The following is a 22,679-nucleotide window of genomic DNA, read 5'->3' as shown; positions in this document are numbered from 1 at the left end:
GAGTTTGGTAACAGAATTTGTGAAAGTAGCTTTCTTTCTGTTCAAAGGATCCTTATGGAACGATACTCGATGTTGCTTTGTAATGGATGTCTCTTAAAGAATAGTAACTACCTAAATGCAATTTGTGAGTACTGCCTTTAACTATAGTTGTTTCATATAATTTATATGCAGCTGTATTTTATTATAGTATATTATAGATTTGTTGCAATATTTGCGGGCTTTAAACGTATAAACCGTGATTTATATCAGAGTGACACAGCAGACTCGTTATTTTGCATTATTTATGCAAAAGGACGAACATCTATGATTCCTTTTCCTCTTTAGAGGCTTCATTCTTACATTCTTACTCATAACATCGGCGTCCTGCAGATATTGCAAATCTTGCACCGTTCAACTACGTGATTCAAAGCACCGTCAGCTCCTGTTTTAACTAGCACTTTCGACAGCCTCTGCCCAGTTCATCATATGATCCCTGGAGCATGACGTAGAGGAAGGAGACGCCATTAGACAGGGTGAAAGAGAGAGAGCGAGCGCCTGATTGTCAGATACTGAGGCGCTGTTATTGACATAAGCCCCCTTGTTATTCATCGGGATTTCATCCCCCGTGGGTTTCTGTCCGCAGCTGTTCTTTTTGCCACTTAAATGTCTGATGTGACGCGCAGGCTGGGGTTGTGCTGAGTTACTTTTATTCCTGATTAAGGAAGAATTTCACGATGGCGGCTGGTGGAGCTGGAGGCGGTAATAAAACCTACTCTTTCAAGGTGGTCTTGTTGGGAGAAGGCTGTGTTGGGAAGACGTCGTTAGTTCTGCGGTACTGCGAGAACAAATTCAACGACAAACACATTACGACGCTGCAGGTTCGTAAATGGCTTTTTATTCACTACTGGGCAAGGAGGGGTTAAGTGTGTTGTTTATTTAAATTAAAACCCCCTAGAAGCCCTAGGCAAGCTGGCCTAATGACACCTGGGGTCGGCGGACATCGCCGCAGACTGAGGTGAAGTGCACAGTTACAGAGATACGTCGCTAATGAGTGTGTGTAGGTGTCTGCGTTAAATAGGTGGGTGTATGTATTTTATACGTACGTACAAAACTGAATAGTAAGTGTTAGTATCGTAGTCACATGTATTTTGTATAGAAATAGGTGTTGGCATTTTAAGAGCGCCTAGAGGTGTGCTTTAGGCAAGACGTGTTTAAGGCCCAACTGCTTAACCCTACTACTTACCACCATAACTCGTGCTTCGGTAGCAACACTAAACACTATAAACAAGGCCTGGGACGAACTGTAGGAAGGTGAACGAATGGTTACATCGCTGATCGCCAAATTAAATCAGAAGATCCAGTTAAAATCAGATAGTACAGGACACAGGCCGAGTATAACCCATTATGCAGTTCAGATTCGCCCTAACGACATCATTAAGAGTTAATTGGCTGGTGTACAAGTGTTCCTAATTTAAATATTTTTTCGATAATTCTTGCCTTCTATTGATATTGGCACTCCTTCTTTTCAGAAAAATGAACTTGTTTTGATTTTCTGCCTCTAATACATCGGCCTGTTGAGAACTAATTCTGGTAAAGCTACACTTTAGTTTTCCTTGGGAGTCTGAGGCTTGAGCGAAACTATGCCTGTTAATCTGAGTGTTGGTGAATTAGTGAGGGAGCACATCTCTTCCTGTAGGCCATGATGCATCCACCCTGTGCTCTCTACAGATCTCTTGCCAGATGTAAAGCACTATGGACTCTGTACAGATTTAGGAACAAACAGTACAGTAGACAATGAAAACACTCTAATCTAGGATATTCCATTTTTGGCACATTCACTAAAGATGGGGGGTATTTTTGTGTATATTCTGAGAGTGTTTTTTATTTAAAGAAGTGAGTAAGTCAGCTGTCCTGTATTTTGCTATTTATTGAAATTGAAGTCATTTAAACAGGAGTTTTAAAGATATTCCTGAATTTTATACATGTACTGTAACTTCCTGTGAGCAGAGTCTTCAGTATAGAAAACTTCATGAACGACATTCTCTTCTGTTCGTCATCGGTTATCAATGGAGACCTGCTTTTGCCATTACTAGGTCGACCGTCGGTCTGTTTTCATGAATCTCCTGTGTGGAGCGTTTGGATAGAAGTGCCGATCACCCTAGAGGGCCTCCTCTCATTTGTACCCGTGCCTTCTGTTAAATAAAGAGGAACTTGGATAGTTAAAAAGGGACGTCACATTTTTAGCCAAGCAGCTCCAGCAGTTCATCTACCATGTACGTTGTTGTGAGGGGGAGAAACATGTCCTCCGATTGGAAGAGTGGAGCATGTCGCAGATGAGTCCCGGCAGGCTATTCGGCAGGCTGAGGGTACCCTGAAGCCATGCGTTAATCAGGCCCCCTGCTCTCGTATGCTGTGTGAAGTAACAGCATTAAGTGAAGGGCCGACGGCTGATATCGACAGTGCCGTGATGTTGCGCAGGAACTATGGAAGATGGGGATCTCTGGTGCCTTGAGCGTTCCTTTCCCAGCTTCTCCTCGCACAAGTGCATGGCTGTGCTTCAGAAGAAGTGGCCGGCCCCAGGGAGCTGAGCCGTGACACAGTGGCGCTTTCTGAATTCAGACCAGTAACTCCAGCTTGTCGGGCACTTCCTCGACCCCAAGTGGAATCTTTTTCCAGATGAACTGCTTAAGGGCCAGCTATTTTTTTTTTTAATTGTAAGGAAGCACTTGAGTGTGATAAGTGGGAGCCCTGGTTTGTTGTGTTGGTAATTTCTAGATGGGACGTACAAATGGAAGCAGAGCACTTTGCCAGTGCGCCTTTTCTTTTGGTGAACCCCTCTCGCAGCTAAAGAATCAGATCGGTAGCCTTTTGCAACTGAGCCCCCTTCTTGTCATTGATTTCACTGCCACTCCCCTACTGTGGCTCGCTGCCCTCTTTCACTGTTCAGTCAGCCTTACACTGAATCTGCCTCCTTGTTTTACCTTCTTCGAGTGGTGACAGGTTTCAGGTGCCATGTTGCCCTTTTGGTATGCAAACACAATCTGTTTGTTGTTGTTTTGTCATCTAAAATGCACCTTAATGTTAAACCTCTCCATTGGGGTTTTCGTTTACTTAAAATGAAAGTTTTTTTCCCCTACCCATCATTCCTCAGCATATAGCATATAGACAACAACTTTTGTGTAAAGTTGATATGGAACAGAACTTAATGGGGAAGTCTATTTTTCTTTGGTGAGTGAGGTTTACTAGAATAAGAACTTCACATTCATGCTTGCTAGTTTTAGTATTCAGAAATATCGAATGGGTTTATATAAAGCTCTGCGTGAACCTATGTGTTTCTGTTTGGATCTGGAATAAGTAGTATTGTAAAATCCTTTTTTTACTTGTAGAAACCATGGTTCTGCCTTGTGGAATAAATGCACTGACAGCCTCCTCTTCCTGCATGTAGGTGTTCACATTTCCTGAGTGATTGCCTTGGTTTGTCATTTGGTCTTGTTGGTAGACATAAGTATGATGTAGCTTCCTCTGTCTCAGACTCGTTGGAATTACTTTTAATTTCCATGGTGGGTAGGCTTTTTTAGTTTTTAATTTAATAATGCCATATTTGTTGTGGTCTGTTTACTGGTCTCTAGAGTTGATTTCTGGAATGTAAAATATTTAATTGTGTGTTATGGAAACAAAAATGGTTTCATCCAGTATGACCGACGAAACAGTGCAACTTTAATTATTTAACTAACATAATTCAGTTGAGTTGGGTGGGAGGCATCCCAGAGTAGGCAGCATCTAAATTAGTAGTATTGTAAAGTAGTAGTATTATGTGAAATCTGTAAATATGTAATTTTGATAATGGCCATTGATAAATTTGTTGATAAACTGTTTGAGTGGAAAATTTCCTGGTTTTAAATCTTCTGATTGTGGACGCTTTATTGACCCAATATCTGTGCATGTGCATAACAATGTTCATTTTGATAAAAATGAAGAATACTTTTAATAGTTTTCTTTAAAATGGTCTTACCTACCATAGCATAAAGACAGTGTAGACCTACATGAAGTACTATGTCAATTTAGTAATAGGCCTGACAACATAACTTTTAATAGAGGAAGTGGTGAAAGGCTCCTGCTCTAGGTTTCAGACTTTGTGGCAGGTTATTTCATCAGTACTGTGAATGTGGCACAGTGCTACACATCACATCAGTGCTACATTAGAATTTGGGAACTTGAGAGTTTTTTGTCAATAGGACTAGGCGTTGCCAATGATGCATTTCAGTCCAGTTGACAGTTATTACTTCAGTGTGATTGCACCACCAACCACCTGCTTTGGAATCAACTGCCAAAATGAAAGGACTTGTTTCAGTGTGGTGCATGAAGTCTTTGTGTAGGGCCTTTAGCGTCTTCTGCAGAGGGCCTACAGACCCACTCCTGAATAATGCAGCTGGAATCCTCTATGGTTGCTGCTGTGGGCCCAGACTATGAAAGGAGAAAGGAAAGCTGGGACTGTTCCAGAATTCTCAGGCTTACAGAGTCAACAGAATTTGATATCGATTTTCTTATAAGAGTACCTTTTTGTACAGCTAGTTTTTAATGGCTTGAATGTTTGTGTGTGGAGATATATAGTGCATATTTGCATGGAATATTAGCCTTTTAATTAAAATTAGAGAATGATGCGTGAACTCGCTGTATTTAGAATTGCCCTGGGTTCAATTTGGTATCTGGGTTGCTATCTGTGGAGTTTTTGTGCTCTCCGCATGTTCGCGTGGGTTTCCTCTGAATGCTGTGCTTTCATCCAAAAACAGACTTTTTAAACATCATAGCCTCTGAGAAAATGGGACCTGGTGTGAGATGGGCTGGCGTCCCGTCTAGGGTGTACCCTGCCTTGTGTACAAACAAGGTTGCTTGTTGGAATAGGCTCCAGCTTCCCCACAAACCTGAATTGGGTGAAGCAGTTAGAAAATGGATGGATATTTGAACTCTATTTATGAGCAATATGCTAAGCTTCTGTTTTATCACAGTGTTACTGTTTCATTCATTGCTTTAGGGGAATTCAAACTAGGAGGTGTTTTGGGAATTTAAATGAATGATTCCTTGTTTAGTATAATTCTTTTGTGAATACTTCACAGACTGTGAATTGATGTTTTTTCACTAAAATCTGTACCAAACAAAAAAGTAACATCAGTGATTTTTTTTTAACCCCTTCAACTCCTGGCTGAAAGTGACAAATTTTGATTTCTTTATCACTTGTTAAAATTCGTATTCCACCAGAACAAATATTTCAGGGTGTCGGATACCATTGAACAAGTCTCCCTAAGCAGAAACTTTAAGAACAACATATGTTTTTGCCATCTGTGTAATAAGTCAGCATTGAAAATCTGGTCAGTTACCAGTACATCTCATTTACTTTTTCCTAAATCAGCACGATTTTCACCTCTAGCCTTCTTTAAGCATGGTGATAAAATCAAGATTCAGTTTCGCTTGGGAGAGATGTTGAAAAAAGTTGTGCAAACAGACTGAATTTGGTCTGCCTTCCTACCATTTGAGGGCTCTTTGTTGTATGTAAATTTTATGTTGCAATGCATGGTCCATCAGGAAAAACCAGTATAAAAGTAGGGCAAGCCTGCAAACTCCTCACTGACAGGAACTGACAGCATGGCTAGCCATCTCCTGACCACTAGCTTTTTTCAGGACAGTGACCGAAGAAGGGAAGTGGTGTATGCTCATACAAGTAAAGCTGAAAGAAGCCACTCTAATAAAAAAGGATTCGTTTCATGTTTAAATGTTTACTAAAGATGCTTACAAAGGCATTCTCCTAATAAGCATAGATGATTGGTTATGTTCTGGCCAACATAGCTTTTGGCGTGTTTGTCGCAGTTTTCAAAATAGCTGTGTGCATCTTTGCAGTAACCCAAGATTTTAAGGAAACATATTTGCACTTTCTTAGAAGCCATAGAAAAAACTCTATACAATGCAACATATACTGATGGGGGGGAGAAATGCAATGGAATGAGAATGCTATAGTTATAGCTTATGTACTTTCACAAATAGTAGTCAATTTGTTTTAAGCCCCCTGACCAGCAATACAGCTTGTGCAGTGAGGCATTGCAACTTGCCAATCACAAGAAAGCTCGTTAGGTGCACTTTCACCCAAAGAGGTCCAGGTGGAACAATACCTGGTCACCTTCAAAAAGGCCTTAATTCAAAGCTTAGGTCGTTGCAAAAAAAAAAAAAAGGCCACACTTAGTCAGTTTTCTGTGCATTCCATAATGCCTCGCATGTTGCCAGAAGCAAGGGAGAGGGCCATTGGTGCGCTGCAGGCAGGCATGTCATGTGCCAGCATTGCCAGACGCTATGGAGTAAGCCGCTCCACTGGGTCCTGACTGCAGAGAAGGTTTCAGCAGACCGGCAAGACAGATGACCGTCCAAGATCCGGTCACCCTCGAGTGACCACAGCAGAGCAGGACCGACGCATCAGACTGGTCCATCCGAGAGATCAGATCTCCCACCCGTACTGCTGCCTACTAAATCGCTTCAACTTAATTCTTCAACCCACATGAAATTTGGCAAACATAATAATGCATTTAAAGAGAATGCACTAAAGATATAGATCATCTCAATATGTTTCATGTTACACAACTCATCTAGTTGGTCTTGAAAGCTTTTTTACTGTTCTACACATGAAAACTGAGTCTGTACACGAAGCTACATTATGTTGTAAAAAGGGTCAGTTGGCACCGGAGCAGTGTCTTAATTGTACACTGATGCTTTGCAGTTGCTTTCCATGGCGAAAGACATGGTTAAGAAAGTGGTTGTGTGAGCTGCAAATGCATTGAATAATCACACCAACAGAGAAATGAAACTGCCAAATGGACAAGATGGGCTGAATGGTCTTCTCTCATCTGCAGCCTTTCTTCTTCCTCTCTAAACAGTCCCCTGATGTGTCCGTCAGTCTGCTGGCTGCACACCTCGTCAACAGAAGAAATTAATCCAAAGGAAGAAATTTAAGTGACTCGTTGTGGATGAGCATTTGATTTGACTGCTTTCTCTTTATCTCAATATAGTTCTTTCACATGTTCATTCAAAATGTATTGAAATTAAACACAATTTGATAGCAGAATGGCCTTAGCTTGATTTTAAAGTGATTTTCATTTCCACATCAAAAGGCTATACTTGCCCTGCAATGGACTAGGGAGTACAAGGGAAGGCCATTTGGCCCGTCTAGTCACATGTTGTTGATTTGGTTTTTAATAGCTAATTGATTTGAGGATCTTATCCATCTTAAAATAGATTTGATCCTCAGATCAGTTACCTATTATAAACCTTGAATGAAGTCCTTGATTTGTTCAAGACTCTCTCAACCATTTGTGTAAAGCACCTCCTGTTCTCTCTTATATAGAGCTAAGAGAGATATCACTATATTGGCCATGTACAATTTCTTGCATTAGGATTTTTTTTTTCCACATATCCCAGCTTGCTCTCCATGAGAGACACAGGCACACAGACAGGGAGAGAGAAGCTTGGGGGTCAGAGCGCAGGGTCAGCCATTTATACGGCACCCCTGGAGCAGTTGGAGTTAAGGGCCTTGCTTAGGGGCCCAATAGAGTAGGATTCCCTGTGGGATATGAACTGGCAACCTTCCAGCCACAGGTGCAGATCCTAAGCCACAGAGCCACCATTTAATGCATTCAGTGCATTATATGCCCTTAATCTTAGTTGCCTTCTGTGTCCTCTGGATCGTAGTGTCAAATTCTCTAGGCCATTTTCTTCTTGACACCCTGCTCCTTCAGGGTGAGCTCCGGGGTGCGGTGTTCCTCACCAGCATAAGTGACGTCCTGATGATAGAAGGAATTCTACTCTGATGAATTTTTGTAGTGTCCCCCAAAAATGTTTGTTAAGGGGAATATAGTACGACTGATTGGTTTTACTTCCACTTCCAATAAGTTGCGTCCAAAGCATTTTTCTGGCTTTTGGATTTTAGCTTAGCAAGCCTTTCAGAATGATCACCTCTCCCTTCCTCAGCATGAGTGAGGTCTTGAAAGCACACTGAAAGGAATGCCAAGATTCATTGCTTTGTCAAAATATAAAACTCTCACAGTAGTGACATAGAAATGCATGAATGTGATGATTGGGTGTGATATAAGCAAGGCATTACTGTATAGGTTTTATTGGTTGTGTCACTGAATTCCCGAGTTTAGCTGCTGGTATAGCCCCAAACTGATTTTGTTCTCGGATAGCAGAAGAGCAGTGACTTTGCTTGGGGTGTTGCCTAGTTATGTAAACTAGCTCACATGATAATGGCGTATGGGTATGGGGATATAAACAGTGTGCAGTACTTTGTGTTTTTTTATTGTGTTGCAAAAAGTCATGGGAATGCAAAATTATTTTTAAGAAATTGATCTTGTTTTACATCATAATAGTTTCCAGATATGTTACAGCAAGGTTTTATTTAGTATGTTTTCTTTGTAAATCTAGGATTACTGCAGATTATCTTCTGAAGAAATGGCAAATAACTTTAAAGTTTAGTGTCCATAAAAGTGCTCTGTATTTACCTGCTACATTACTGCAGTCTGTAATCAGACTCAATTGCTGAGAAATAACTGTTTATGCTCTAGCTTTTCAGAATCCCAGTTTGTGCGAGTCCAGTTCATTTACAGGTACATGTTCTTGGCTAAATGGAACCAGAGGTGATAGATGAGAGGGCTCAGTCAGAGTGTCAGTGAGTGAAGCTGTTGGAGTGGGAGGTCCAGACTGCCTCTGGCTATCGGTATCGGTGGGGTGTAAGAGAAGAAAGCTTTGTGTTTGGTTTTCCTAGAGCCTTCCTTCATGTGGTCATGAAGGACTAGCAGCCCCCTGAGAGCATCAGCCGAGTTTCTGAAGCAGCATGAGAGAGAGCAAGGCCGGGTGGCGGGAGGCGTTGCTTTTGTTCAGTTAGATTGGAGCTCTGTGGAGAGACTGGTACGGCTTTGACAGAGAAAAGCCAGAGAGACGGCGAGATTCTGAATATAGGAACCCAAAAGTGAACAGTGGAATTCTTCCCTGAAGACAGTCCGCCCTCTTAAAAAGTGGTAGAGAAATCTTCTATGTCATCCTGGAGTGTGTTAGGACAGGCTTGCCGCAGAGTGAGAGCTGAGATCGTGAGACGTGGGTAGTGGCAGATGAATTACCTTGTGAGAAAACTAACTGTCGCATAGGGAAACGTTAGTCCTGTGAGAGAAGAAGAGCTGGGCAGCAGAAGAGCCTGAATATGAGATGTCTCGCACAGAGTGAGAGTGATTCACAACTGGGCACCATTCAGAAGAGCTCTTCCCATGGAGGAGTGGACAAGGACTGGGATCAAAGCGATTCTTGACTTGAGGAGGTCCGCTGTTAGACTGTGAAGAGGTTAAATTGGAATAACTGTGAAAGAAGAAAAGCCGAAAAGGAAGCCAGGAGTCAGGACTACTGTGTGGCCTACAGTAAAAATGCCTGATGGGGTTGATGTCAGGAGCTATTGAGCAGGGGAGGTGCTAAGGTTTCACAGTCTCCTGGTGGACTTCAGAGCTCTCTAGAGCTGGGAATATAACACTACGTGCCGGTTACTTAAAATGGCTCACGAGTTTGGGTAAGCAGGTTGCGCTACTCATCTCACAGGTGCCGAGTACAAGCCTGTCCCTGTAGTTTGTCATCAGAGTAACAGTGACCTTCCTACAACAATTGAGAAATATAATTCCATTTTCACTTTTGTAATGCCATTGAAGTACTGCATTGAGTTTCAGAAAAGTTTTGCAAACAAAAAGGTCACTCCTACATTCCTACATTCAAACATTGCACTCTTGAGCGTTCACGTCCACTGGTTTTTGATGTTTTAATATGCAAGTACCGTCATGTACATTAAGGCAGCCTGATGTATCTGTTAAATCAATGATCTGTTTAATTACCGGGGCAGACGCTGCAAGTGCACTGAAGCAACATGGAAAGATTCCCAGAAAAAGAAAATGAAGATTGTTTGTTTACTAAAAGCTAGTGAAAAATAAGCAGGAAAAAACATGTACTGAAATACTTACAGATTGCTAAATTCTAGTTTGATTCGTCACAGCTTTTAGTTGTCTTCTGATTCTTGTTTGATGCAGTACAGTTGTGCTAAAAACAAAGAACAGCTCATTTGATGAGAATTTCTTGTCTCAGCTCATTTAGTTTCTTTAATACTCGACAGCTTCAGAGTATACAAGCCTAATGTTTCTGTCTGTGTGCACGTCTGGCTGCACGTCAGGAGGAAAGTGGTAATTGAAACAAATTGGTGGGTAATGTTATGTAATGGAGTTTGCCTATGTGGCAGGACGGTATATTTAGGGCAACCTGTGTTTTTATATTACAACCCCAGTTTGCTTGTCCAGGCCACGCGCAATCCCTGCGGCTTTCTTTCCTGGCCTTGTTACTGTGGTGTGATCGGCTCAGGTCTCACAGCTTTAATTTCCAGTCTACAGGTACATCTCGGATCTGGAGAAGAAACCTTTACCCACGCATCCCTGATGTTCTAAAAGTAATTCAGATGTAAAAAGTCCCAGTTCAAAATTAGGTGTGGAGATATTTTTTGTGATTAGTTTTAAATTCTACAGCAATGCTAAAACGTTTGATTCTTAATTCAAAGGAAAAAATGACAGTGGTAAAAGTCCTCTGAGTTTTGCGGAAACAGATTTTACATTTCTTCCTGATTCATGAAGAGTGAGATAAGTCCAAGCTCCTGAATACCCATCATCTCTCCTTGTAGTTTTGCATCAGTCATGGGTTTTGTTGTCCAGAGTTTGGGGCCGCTGCAGTATGTATCCTCCACATTCCTCTGTGGTGTTTCAATGTGTTGCAGTATGAGTCAAGTGCCGATAGAAGCTGCAGTAAAATGTTCAAAGTGGTAATGGAGCGCCATTGACCTCCTTGTTTCCCCATTATGATTTGTTTTGTTTGCTAAGCACTTCTTTATTGATTTGTACAGAAATATCTCCAGCAGGTGGGCAAGCCATTAGTGCAGCAGGTATTTGTCCAAGACTGCTTGCTTTCTGCTATTCTTAGGTTCCATTAAGATAGACTTAGATCTCGGCACTGTCACTGGGGCGCCATGTTCTGCTGTGTGAATTTCTCTGGACAGCAGGTACCCAGCAGGATTTAAGTGCCCCGCTGGAGAGGTGTTCTGTTGCAGTGTGAAGAGTCTAGGCGCTGCGGTAGTGTGGGTGGATCTATCATTGCATGATCACGGCCCGAGCATCCTTGATCATTATCACAACTTCCGACTACTGCGTACTGCTTGAACTTCTCTTCAGTACTTATGTATTTAAAAAAACTTGGAAGACGTGGAGCTGAGGATGTGCAGTTGGAGGAAATGTGAACCTTTTTGATTTACTCCACTTGCAGTGCATGAGGCGGGAGTCTGAAGCCATGAATTTTTCATTTGAACCTCTGATTAGAGAAATGACCCCAAACAATGTACCTAATAATCTAAAAATTCTTTTCTGGGTGTGCTTCTTTAACCATTAGAGCTTTGATATGATTTATTAATGTAAGCTAATAAGCATTTTGCTGTTGTTTTTCCTATTTAGAGGTCAGTAAGAAATCGGACATCACCGTTCTTTGTCAGAGCAAGGTCCGTGTGAACGTGTCTTTGTAGAAATGGAAGACTTCACCATCAGTTTCTTGTTCCAGCAGTATTATGCTGACAACCTTACACTTTACTGTCTGAGAGAGTGTGTTATGCGAATGTGGGAAAAAAAGAAGGCTTATTAATTTCCCACTGCTGGGAAAGAGGTGTGTCTGTTGGTGTTTTCTTCACAGACTACACTAATAATGAGATGGGTGAAAAAGAAATGTCCTGTTTCTTTGAAATTGCAAGGAGTCCCTTGGTAATGTATTAGATGAGAAATCCTGTCTTAACATGAAAGAGGGTGCAGACTGTTCTGTGTTTTATAGATATACTTTAAAAAAATGATATATTTGGTTCAAGGTGCCTAGCAGCAGTGGTAGTTGCTGGAAGTTTCTGGGATTACAAACATAGGAGATACTTTGAGGATGAATTGTTTTGTATAATTTTATCACTACAATGCAATAGGAACTCAACGCATCTTTACTGACTGAATCCTTGTGTGAGTTCCTGTTTTTTTGGAAGGTTTTTTGTAAGAGTATAGTGGCAATTTACTCACCTTCTCCTGCAAATCAAACTTGTACCCACAAGTACCTGCAAGTGTAACATTTCAAAAGTGTCAACACTGGGATAACCACTTTTTTGGAATGTAGATTTGGCCCTTTAGTCCAAATGTCCTTGGTCCTTTGTCACAGCAGCAACCTCTGGGACTTGTGTGCTTGTGAGATAGCAGCGACATTGAGAAACGCCGTTGTGAGGTGCTTATGTTCTTGTCAGATGATGAATGCTCCTAGCAAATGAGCTTGTCACAGGAAGGAATATACATGTCCCCTGTAGGATCGCATTAAATAGTAACACAATTGGTACTTCCAAATGTATTCAAACTTTAACCTCTGTTAAGAAACTCAAGGAGTAGTTGACTTCATTATTAAGAGAGTGCATTGTTAGTGGTATAACATTATTCTGCATGTGCACTGATCGCCACCTAAGCCAGATGTTTTTGTCTGCTGTACATATCTGCCTGTCTTTGTTTGGACCCTTGGTTATGCTCTTCTAAGTTATTGCTTTTCACATCCCAGTGTTTTCATGTTTTCCAAGTATTGGATTTCAGATGGCTTAATTTGTTGATGATAATCTCCGAACTTTGACCCCCTAGATTCTGGTTGCAATTACAACCTGCATGCTCAGACTGTAATTCTAGAATCTTTCCATGCACATGTGATTGAGCATGTGCTAGTCTCATGATAGGATATGCTTTTAGCAATTTAATGGATCCAGTTGGTAATGCAAGTAGCGTATGCTGTAGATATTTTAATATCTACCTTATACCATTTGTATGTGTTTTTCTTTGTCTCGTTAAATGTAGCTTGTTTGTGTAACTTTGAAACAAGACTTGAATTAAGACACTTAAACTTCCAGTTCTATGGTAACTTTGTGCTATAGAATGTGCAAGAAAGTCTTGTAAAAGAGCATTTTAAATCCTTTTTAAATATTTGCATGCTCTTTTTTGGGGTTACCTGAATGAGCAGGTTTTTGTATCAAAATGTAAGCTCCTGGCTTTGTATGCTGAGGAATGGCTGTCTGAGTTTTGAGAATTCAATCTGTAACTCTATGAAAACTTTAATTCTGTGAGTGCAAGAGCATACATTTGTGCCTTTTTCTTCTGTTGATGTCCAGTAGGCTTCAAACCTATCAACACGAACACCTGCCAGAAAATAAATTTCATAAATAAACTATTATACCACTTAGGTATGCATAATATGTAAATATAATCAATTAAAAAACCCAGACTTTAAAACTGGAGATATCAGAAATGAATGCAACATTTCAAGAAATTGAAATGTTTTTAAGAAGGCATAATTTTTGAAGCAAATCATACTGTTTTCTCGATCTGTTCCTTTGCTTACTTGAAAACAAAAAAAGTAACTGTTGATTAGCTGTTTTAGGCACCGTTCATAGTTCTACTATGCAGTTTCAGTTCTGCTTTTATTCCTTTCTTTATAACTTCAATACCAGTTATCTTCTGTGATGGAAGACGGTACTTGCCTGTTAACCTAATACTGGCATTAAATTTGTGACTGTTACACCATTATGTCTGCTGAAGCATGCCTTCCTTCTGTGCTGTTATTAAATACTGTAGATGCACCAAAAAGCACTGCATGGAAAAAAAATACATCGATTAAGTTTTATATGAAATTGTTTGTGGTCATAGGTAGCATATTAAGAAAAGTGATGGAAGTACAGTAGTAGTTAAAACGTGCCTCACATGGATGACTTATTGCTCTGACTGTATTGGATGGTACTGGAATGGTGAGCATCACAGCATTGCAGTCCTGGGTTCAGTTTCAGACCTGAGATGCCATCTGTGTCAGTTTGTATGTACTCCCCCTGTTCGTTTGGGTTTTTAGTTTCCCTCTCAGTCCAAAGACTTACCAATAGGAGAATTGGCTTCTGAAACAACTCAGCTCAGTGTGCGTGTGTGTTTGTGTCTGCGTCTCCCCTGTGATGGACTGGCGTCCCATCCAGGGGGTATCCCACCCTGTGCCAATTGCTTGCCGAGATAGACCCCGTTTCCCCCCTGGTTTCAAGATGGATGGATGGATAGCATTATTCTTTCTCATTTGAGTTATTTTTGGCATGTGTATTTAAAAAAATAAGAGTGTGTTTTGAATACCGATTACATTTTCTTCACCTTTTGATTATTTCTTGGCAACCTGCAACTTGCTTCTTAAATTTTGCACAGTAGTTACATTTAGAACGTCTGGCCATATTGTACACAATCTAAAATAGAAACAACAGACCAAGAAAGAGAGACATGAGCATAACTAGGGATCATAATATTTTATGCTTTCTGAGGGAGCTGTGAGCTTACTCTTTCCTTTTTGAACAAAATGACACAATTTTTTACTAGTGTCCATCAATCTTGGGGAAGCTGGAGCCTATCCTGGTAAGCAATGCATTGGGTTATTTACAATATAAGGGTTTCCTTGGTGAAGCAGAATTTTCAGGCTTTCTTTTTCCAGCACTTAAAAATCACATATTGCAGAATGATGTTTTCTCCCTGTACAATGTAGCTATGATAGATTAAGTTACATGTTGTAATAGTGCCTTTAAAATGTTCTTAGTATCCAGTGCATTGTCTGAAGTATTATTTCCTCTTTTAGGCATCCTTCTTAACAAAGAAATTAAACATTGGAGGGAAAAGAGTTAACCTTGCAATATGGGTAAGTTCTTTTACACAGTCTTTTTTTTAACCTCTGAACTTTTTCCTGAAAATGTCACTACCTAGCAAAATAAGACAAGCCTGCCATCTTAAAACTTTTCAGCTCTGGTCCTTCTAAACAGCACTTGACTTCTGTTTTCTATCTTGCAAACCTTTCTGCTCCTGAAATAAAATATTGAGCTGGTTATACATGAAGCCTTTGCTGTGTTTGGTTGCCAAATACTGTATTGTGCTTTCATTTTGATTCACAGATCAGGTTAGGCCTCCTGAGTCACAGTTCACATACAGATAGCATTTCTGTTCAGTGAGCTAAGAGCTAAGTAAATGTCACTGAACATTTTAGTAATTGATAATATAGAGCATCCCAGTCTTTTCAGAAAATAGGCACTCCTTTTTTTTTTTAGTACAGCAGAACCTTTTTTGTCTGTTCAGAATTTAGAATTTGTCATAGGGTATCACTTTTTGTATTTAGCTGTGGCTGTTTATTGATGTGATGTGCTCACTCAGACCTTTTCTTACTGTGAGATGTAATGGGGAGACTCTAGGTGTTGGAGTTATCATCTTTCTTTCTTTAATACAGGACACTGCAGGCCAAGAAAGGTTCCATGCCTTGGGTCCAATTTATTACAGAGACTCCAATGGAGCTATTTTAGTGTATGATATCACAGATGAGGATTCTTTTCAAAAGGTAGGTATTTGATGACCATTTCTTGTTTCTATATTGGTAGTGTAGATTGTGTTTGTTTTTTACAAATTAAATAAACTGTGTTCAATTTTTGTAGGGAAAAAGTGAATGCAATAAAAATAAGGGCTGCAGTGGAAATATTTGAAAGGTAGCAGAATGGGGAAAATGTGGTTCTACAAAACATTTTTTTTTGTCTTTTAGGTGAAGAACTGGGTAAAGGAATTAAGGAAAATGTTGGGGAATGAAATCTGTTTATGTATAGTAGGTAAGTTTCTCACAGTAAGAGTATTTTTTAATCAGGCTGTAATGTTAATTAAAGACCATATTGTACATTCCATCATAAAATGCACTGCAGCCTGCTTTGTTCTGGACCCTGTAGTAGTAATACATCTTCAGAGTCTGCTGCCCATGTGGCCATTGTCCCAGGCATGACGAGAAGGGTACATTGTGTTGTATCGCAATACATAGCAGGGTTACAAAAGTATCGCTGCATGACCCGTCTATGAGAAATGTTTATATAATAAACAATTACATGTTGATTCAACATCCCAAAATAACTGCTCCAGTGGTAAGGTGAAGGTTTCTGTTTGAGTTTTTTTAAAAAGACTTCATACCTTATAGCTTCAAGAGGGATTTTACTTTTGTGAAAGTACTGTGCAGTTTCTTTTTTATGCCTTAATGTGTCAGACAGTGAATGTGTCCGATTTGGCTGAATACATTGTTTTAGTTTGAATCTTAGGCTTGGAATTTTTTTGAGTAGATGAATTATTTTTTTTATGGGGTTGATGTTACCTTATTGTGCTGTTGTTGACTTATTGCTGTGCTTTTAAGAATTGGAATAGGAGGTGATTCTTTACACAAAGGGTTCGGGGAGTGTGGACCAACAACTCTAGCCATGTTTAAGAAATTTTGGAATTCCTCAAGAACGAGTTGGATGAGTTCCTCAGATATTTCGTTTTTGATCGGAAACCAAAGGAGTTAGGCCTAATGGCCTCCTTTCACATGCAACCATGAACCTCAAAGAAGCGTGTTCAAAGTTCTGAGAGTCATCCTTGGCGCTGTTGTGTTTTCCAAGCATTCATAATTTGTTAAGGTGTGCCCATTATTTTCAGATTCTGAATACTGTTATGCTTTTTTGAGGTACAGTATGTGTAAAATGCCAGGCAGTTTATGTTTTAAGAAGGATCCATATGTGGCTCAAACATACACTTTCTGCGAATATGTATAAGTGACCTCAGGCCAAAGGTGATCATTTATTGGAACCTCAAATTGTAATGGTTGTGTGACAGCTGTGTATGTTTTAAGTTCAGTTTTAAGCTCAGTATGATATTGTAATAAGACCTCTTTTGCACTGTTAGCAGAACTCATTTAAGTAATTTTGGCTTGCTTTTGTCTTTATTTCAATAATGTACGACATTGTCACCGATGTACATGGTGGAAACTTCTCTACAATACTGTTAAAATAGTCTTTGAAGTGAATGTCATTCAGTGGTTTTCCCTTGAGCCTTGATTATACTGCTACGGCAGCAGTCAAAAGCAATGCGTTTCCTGTATTAAATCCTTCTCTCTTGTCAACCTTTTCATTCAAAATGGATAGGAAAGGCTAGGAAATGGTTCTACTGCTAAAAATCTTGTATGCCTTGTGGGCTGAGATGGTCAGTACAAATTTGGTTTGTGCCCCTTGCTGGCACTGGCTGTGAATTCTTATCGATCTTGCTGGTGCTATAGTTGTGCTGGGTAAAGTGGGATTTTTTTATCTCTGTTCCTTGTCACTCACCTGAAGGAGAGCTGTTGCTACTGGCAGTGTCTTCATCCTCAAATAGGAAATAGATCCTCTAATACTCATATGACAGATTAACAGTCTGGAAACTGTGGCCAAAGTTATTGTGCTTATTCAATAGTGCTTTGTGTTCAAGTAGAGTCAGCACTGCGTGGTTTGTAGAGTGGTTGCAGTGATGCTTTTAACTGAGAAATAGTTGCTAGTTCAGACGTTCGGTTCTCACAATTGGAATGTGATTGCAATTTCTAAATCTAAATGTATAAACAAACAGCAATAATACAAGGTTTTATTGGGAAACTGCAATCCATTTACACTCATCTACAGAAATATGTGATACATTGCTTTTTGCTTGTTTGGTTATAGGTAACAAAATAGACCTTGAAAAAGAGAGACATGTATCAGTTCAAGACGCAGAAGGGTAAGTTTGAACTTTAATTGTGTATTGTGCAGTTTAATTGAAGCATTTATAAAGATACAAAATTTCATTTTTAAAGGAGTAGTACTTTTTTTTACATATTGCAAATGTAAAAAATTATCTTTTGTTAAACAATTTGCAAATGTTTTCATCTGGATCTTCAGTTTCTTTCTGCTCTTGCTGATTTTCTAATTACATTTTTCTTTTTGTTTTCCGTCTTGTAAAAACTGGTCGGTCATACTGCTCTCAGGATAAATTCAAAACGTTAATTTTTTAAAAACAAATAATGAAAATGTATAGTTTCATAGAAATGCACATTCTTCACCCTTGTAACATTACACTCGATGTAAAAATTGTGTAAGCATTTGGGATTGTTTACTTTATAACAGATGGTCTCTTTGTGGAAACGATCAACTCATTCTTGGCACTTTTCAGTTCAACACAGTGTTCTAGGACATTTCAAAACTATATCCTTTTTTAACTATCTGGCCATGTGGCATCACAATATAATAGCTAGATAGCGAATTACTGAACTATAATCTAACTGTAAGTGGTCTGGCCCTACAGTGCATGAGAACAGCAAAGTGTCAATCCTTACATTTTCCATACTGCTGTAGGTTGAATTTCACTGCTCACAGGGTACAAGATTATGAATACAGTATTTTATCATACTGCTGTTTCTTATTCAAATGTGTGAGTTGCTGAACTTTTCTCTTTTACTTGCAGGTATGCGGAGTCAGTTGGGGCAAAACACTATCATACGTCAGCGAAACTAAACAAAGGAATTGAAGAATTATTTCTTGACCTTTGTAAAAGTAAGCAAATACCTGTTTCTGACTTGTTTTTGTATTTGAAAGGACCATCTGAAATTTCTTACACATATGTAAATACTAATTAGACCCATGACTTTCATTATAACTAAAATGTACTACAGTTTGCTTTGTTCTGAACTCTTTAGTAATATAATGGTATCAAAGTCTTCTGCCCATGTGGCTATACCAGGCATGATGAGAAGGGTGCATTGTATTGTATCGCAATACATACCAGTTACAAAAGTATTAAATAACCCGTCTATGACTGTATAATATCTGTCTAAACATGCCCGTCTAATATTTATATAATAAACATAAATAATGTAAACATAAAGCTAAAAATAATGTGTAATAATAGCTGGAACAGTGGTAAAGTGAAGACTTTCAGCTAGTAAATTTTTGCCAATATCATTTTGATCGCCTTTTCCATCTGGATATACTAGGTAGGATGTTAAAATCCAATGAACATAGCACTGCATCGAAGTCTCCATCTTAGAAAATTGTTGATTCAGTTTGTACAACATGAATTGTATTGAATATCTCTAAAGTTCCACCTTTTATAAAGCTTAAAGAATGTAACCCATTTTTAAACCCAAGGTTTTGACATTGCATACAGATTAGCAAGAACCTGTTGAGACCGGCTTTGATGACACACCACCTTAAGTGTTTTCTTGAAATACTGTTTCAAAATTTAAAAAATCCATTATGCAGTGATATTCTCAGCATGTTGAAGATGATAAATATTGGATACAGATCTGTAACCTTACAGACAAGTGTGCCTGCAGGATGTGCTAATGTCTATATGCTATGAATAACATTTGAGCATATGTGCTTGATGTGTGCTTGTAAGGGTGCAAACTACTTAGGCAATGTAGTCGTTTCCTTCTGGTGTTTGTGATTCAGAAAGGAATGGCATGATGCCAAGATTGAGAACAGTTTGGGCTTGTCAGCAAGTAAGGTGTGATCCTACCAAAACGTTTGCAGCATGTGTGATTGTTTCATTCTTATTTCAAGTGTGTGCCAGTCACTGGCCTACCGCACTGGCAGGTATCCCAATTTTCAATGGATTGATTGGTGTCGAAAAGTGATTTATTTTAAACTGTCTTGTTGGTGCTTCTTTTAGCACCTGTCTTCGCAGGGAGATAGTGTGCTTAACGCATTCCCAATAACATAACACCTCACAAAGTGTGTGAGTAGTGCTAATCGAACACCCTTGCGGTGAACATGGATGATGACGACAGCTTAATTCACTGATTTAGAAGTTTGTCTAGTCCAGGATTGGAACAGAGTACCCAAAGCACAGTAGAATACTTTATGTGCTGCTTCAATCCATGTGCTGAAGGGTGTTTTTCCACTGTTAATTACTGGCGGACACTGTTATAATTTCTGAAAACAAATTCCCTGAAAATTTAAAGACATCGGAAAAAAATAAAATAATATCTACATTTAATGCTCCGTTTATTTTATGAAGGGTGGTTAAGTTAATGACAAGCAGCATAAAGTTCCGAATGACACATCCATACAGCTGCATGTGTCTCCAGCTTGGTATTGCTGTGATTGCTTGGATTAAGTGTGATGCGAAGGAGAAGTGTTTATTTTTCTCTGTATCTTTCCGTCAACAGGAATGATTGAAACTGCGCAGGCAGATGAGCGGGCGAAGGGGAATGGCTCCAGCCAGTCAGGAACGGGGCGGCGGGGGGTACAGATTGTGGACGATGAACCCCCAAACGCAGCTGCAGCTGGGGGGGGGTGCTGCTCTTCTGGCTGATTTTCGGGACTGTGGCTCTTTCTATCACCTCATTTACCTGAAGACTGCCGTATTCCTAGTCACACGTTCATTCGCCCCCCTGGAGTAATACAATTAACAGTATTTTCACGTAATCACATTTATAACACTGAAGAGACTTATAAAAGTAGTGGAATGAACTGACTGGAAATTGGCGTTTTACTCTGCTTCAGTTGATTAACGAGCAATTACCAGTGGCCTCCCCCTCATTGCCCCAGACCCCCCTCACCTTCATCATTTTTATTCTTGACATGGATAATGGCGCATGTAGAATTAAATTCTGTAAAAGCTGAATTTGTTTTACTTTTAAATCAGATCTTTATTATTTAATAACTTATGTGTTCTTTGGAAATCTATACCCGTTCCAGCCCTTTGTGTTCTTGTGGTAAATTGTGGCAGTTCTAAAGTTTCAGCTTTTTTCATTTAAATTGATCAGATAATCCACATACTATTTTTGCAGGTTTTTGCACTGGCCCATCACTATCAATGCTTTGTTATACTGTATTTCACCTTGTTTGCTGAGTTGGTATATAAAAAAATACATTGTACAATACTTATTAAATATTTTATCTGCTTTTACAAGCTTTGGAAAGAATACGCAGGTGTAGAAAAGTGTACATTAGTCATGTTAATGATTGTAAAATGAAAATAACAATTGTCGGTGAAAGCACACTTTTTTGAATTGTAATTTTTTTAACTGCTAGTACCATACATGTTTTGTAATGGAACAATTATAATAATTTACAATGCATAGGTGTGAAAAGCATTTTCATTATTTTTTCAGTATTTGTATATTGGCATACTTCCATTCAGATTCATACCAGTTGCACATGGAAATTAGTAGTTGTGTCAACTTCTGTGAAGCAGTTTGGTTTACTCATTAATACCCATGCGTATGGTTACAAACGAGCGGAGGCCGTTTGGCTTACCTAGCTTGCTAGGTTACAGCTACGAGTACTTAGTGATCTAAGGATCTCGTTCAACCACTTTTTGAAAGAAGCCAGGGTATTAGTTTCAGCAACATACCATTGTATACTCCCACAACACTCTGTTCCTAAAAGTGCCAAGTGTCCGTGGTTTTAAATAGTCTACTTCTACTTTCAGTAGTTGCTACTTCTGCCCTTTGATTTGTGTTTCAGTGTTGATTCTGAAGAAGTCTGTCACGTTGCTTGTCCTGTGTTGCCCTTGAGAAATTTGATTTCTTAAGCCTTTTTGTAATGTGGTGACCAAAATTGCATGCAGAATTCTAAATGAGGCTTTATTAGTGCAATTGTACAATTTTAACATCTCTTGATTTCTGTTTCTGCGCTTTAGCTATAGGTCTAAATTTTTTGCTTTTTTATTGCTTTACCCAAGTCTCTAGAAGATGTAAATGAAGCTTCACAGAGAACACCTACGTTTTTATCTTGAGTTGCTTCAAGCTCTGTGTTTTCTATACATTCATAATGTTTACTACATTATGAGTCAACATCTTTTCAATTCAATATTACATTCAGTCTGTGTAATACACTACGTGGTGCATGTTCAAACAGCTGCACTATATAGTAATGATATTTAGTATAGGTAAAAAAGAGGACCAGAGGGAACATACTGTATGGATTCTCTATGATGACCATTTTTATCTGCGATGACCTGGAAGTGTAGACATTTGTAGAATATTTGCATTAAGCTGTTAAATTACCCATCCAGAGGCATGTGTTCCCCATGTTCATGTGAACCAGATTTAACACTTCCACAGTGCACAGTGGAACATTCCAGCATTTATTGTTTGAATAAGCCTGATAACTTTATAAACACCTAATGCCTTTACCCCACCAGGTAGTGTATTACTTGTCATGTTCCTTAGGCTTTTTGTTAAAAGCTACCTGGAACTGCATCAGTGAAGAGCAGCCTGTTCAAAAAACGTTTTTCATGAACAGATAGATTGGAGCTTGAGCATCCATCCGTACAGTTTGGAATAGCTTTATCCAATTCAGGATCGTGGGGGAGCCAGAGCCCATCTTGGCAAGCAACAGGAGAACACCAGCTTGGACCTTGGACAGGATGCCAGTCCATCACCAGCCACACACACTCACACTATGGCCAATTTTACAGAAGCCAATTAACATACCAGTATGTGTTTTAGACTGTGAGAGGAAAACGGAACATCTAGAAGAAACTCTCGTGCAGATGGGGAAGACGTTTAACATCCATGAAAACAGCACCTGGAATTGAACAAAGGGCCCTAATACTGTGAGGCAGCTGCCTGGAGTTTGAAAAGTAAAGTTTGAATAATGCGGACAATAAGAAAAAGGGATCAACTACCCTTTATAAAAAAAAAAACTGATGTGCTATGCAATTTTTAAAATTTCTTCTAAGGTTAAAGGGTCACCTGTATGCACACATAATTATTAATTTTAGTATTTA

General features: G+C 39.3%; 1 protein-coding gene across 1 annotated transcript; it reads left to right on the top strand.

The window, feature by feature from the left end:
- Positions 1 to 434: 434 nt before the first annotated feature.
- On the top strand, positions 435 to 21,022 carry rab21 (RAB21, member RAS oncogene family). The gene is made up of 7 exons (XM_088922850.1): positions 435 to 857; positions 14,737 to 14,796; positions 15,376 to 15,483; positions 15,682 to 15,745; positions 17,624 to 17,678; positions 18,402 to 18,490; positions 20,110 to 21,022. The coding sequence occupies exons 1-7, from the start codon at positions 714 to 716 to the stop codon at positions 20,253 to 20,255; spliced, it is 666 nt and encodes a 221-aa protein (XP_088778976.1). The 5' UTR covers positions 435 to 713; the 3' UTR covers positions 20,256 to 21,022.
- Positions 21,023 to 22,679: the final 1,657 nt, after the last annotated feature.

The sequence above is a fragment of the Atractosteus spatula genome, chromosome 8 (assembly GCF_055471065.1).
Source record: "Atractosteus spatula isolate fAtrSpa1 chromosome 8, fAtrSpa1.hap1, whole genome shotgun sequence".
Classification (NCBI taxonomy): Eukaryota; Metazoa; Chordata; class Actinopteri; order Semionotiformes; family Lepisosteidae; genus Atractosteus; species Atractosteus spatula.
This window is presented reverse-complemented; position numbering and strand designations above follow the sequence as displayed.

Coding starts and splice junctions, on each gene's coding strand:
- rab21 (XM_088922850.1), top strand. CDS start 714: ATGGCGGCTGGTGGAGCTGGAGGCGGTAATAAAACCTACTCTTTCAAG. Junction 14,797..15,375: donor GAGTTAACCTTGCAATATGG/GTAAGTTCTTTT, acceptor TCTTTAATACAG/GACACTGCAGGCCAAGAAAG. Junction 15,484..15,681: donor ATGAGGATTCTTTTCAAAAG/GTAGGTATTTGA, acceptor TTTGTCTTTTAG/GTGAAGAACTGGGTAAAGGA.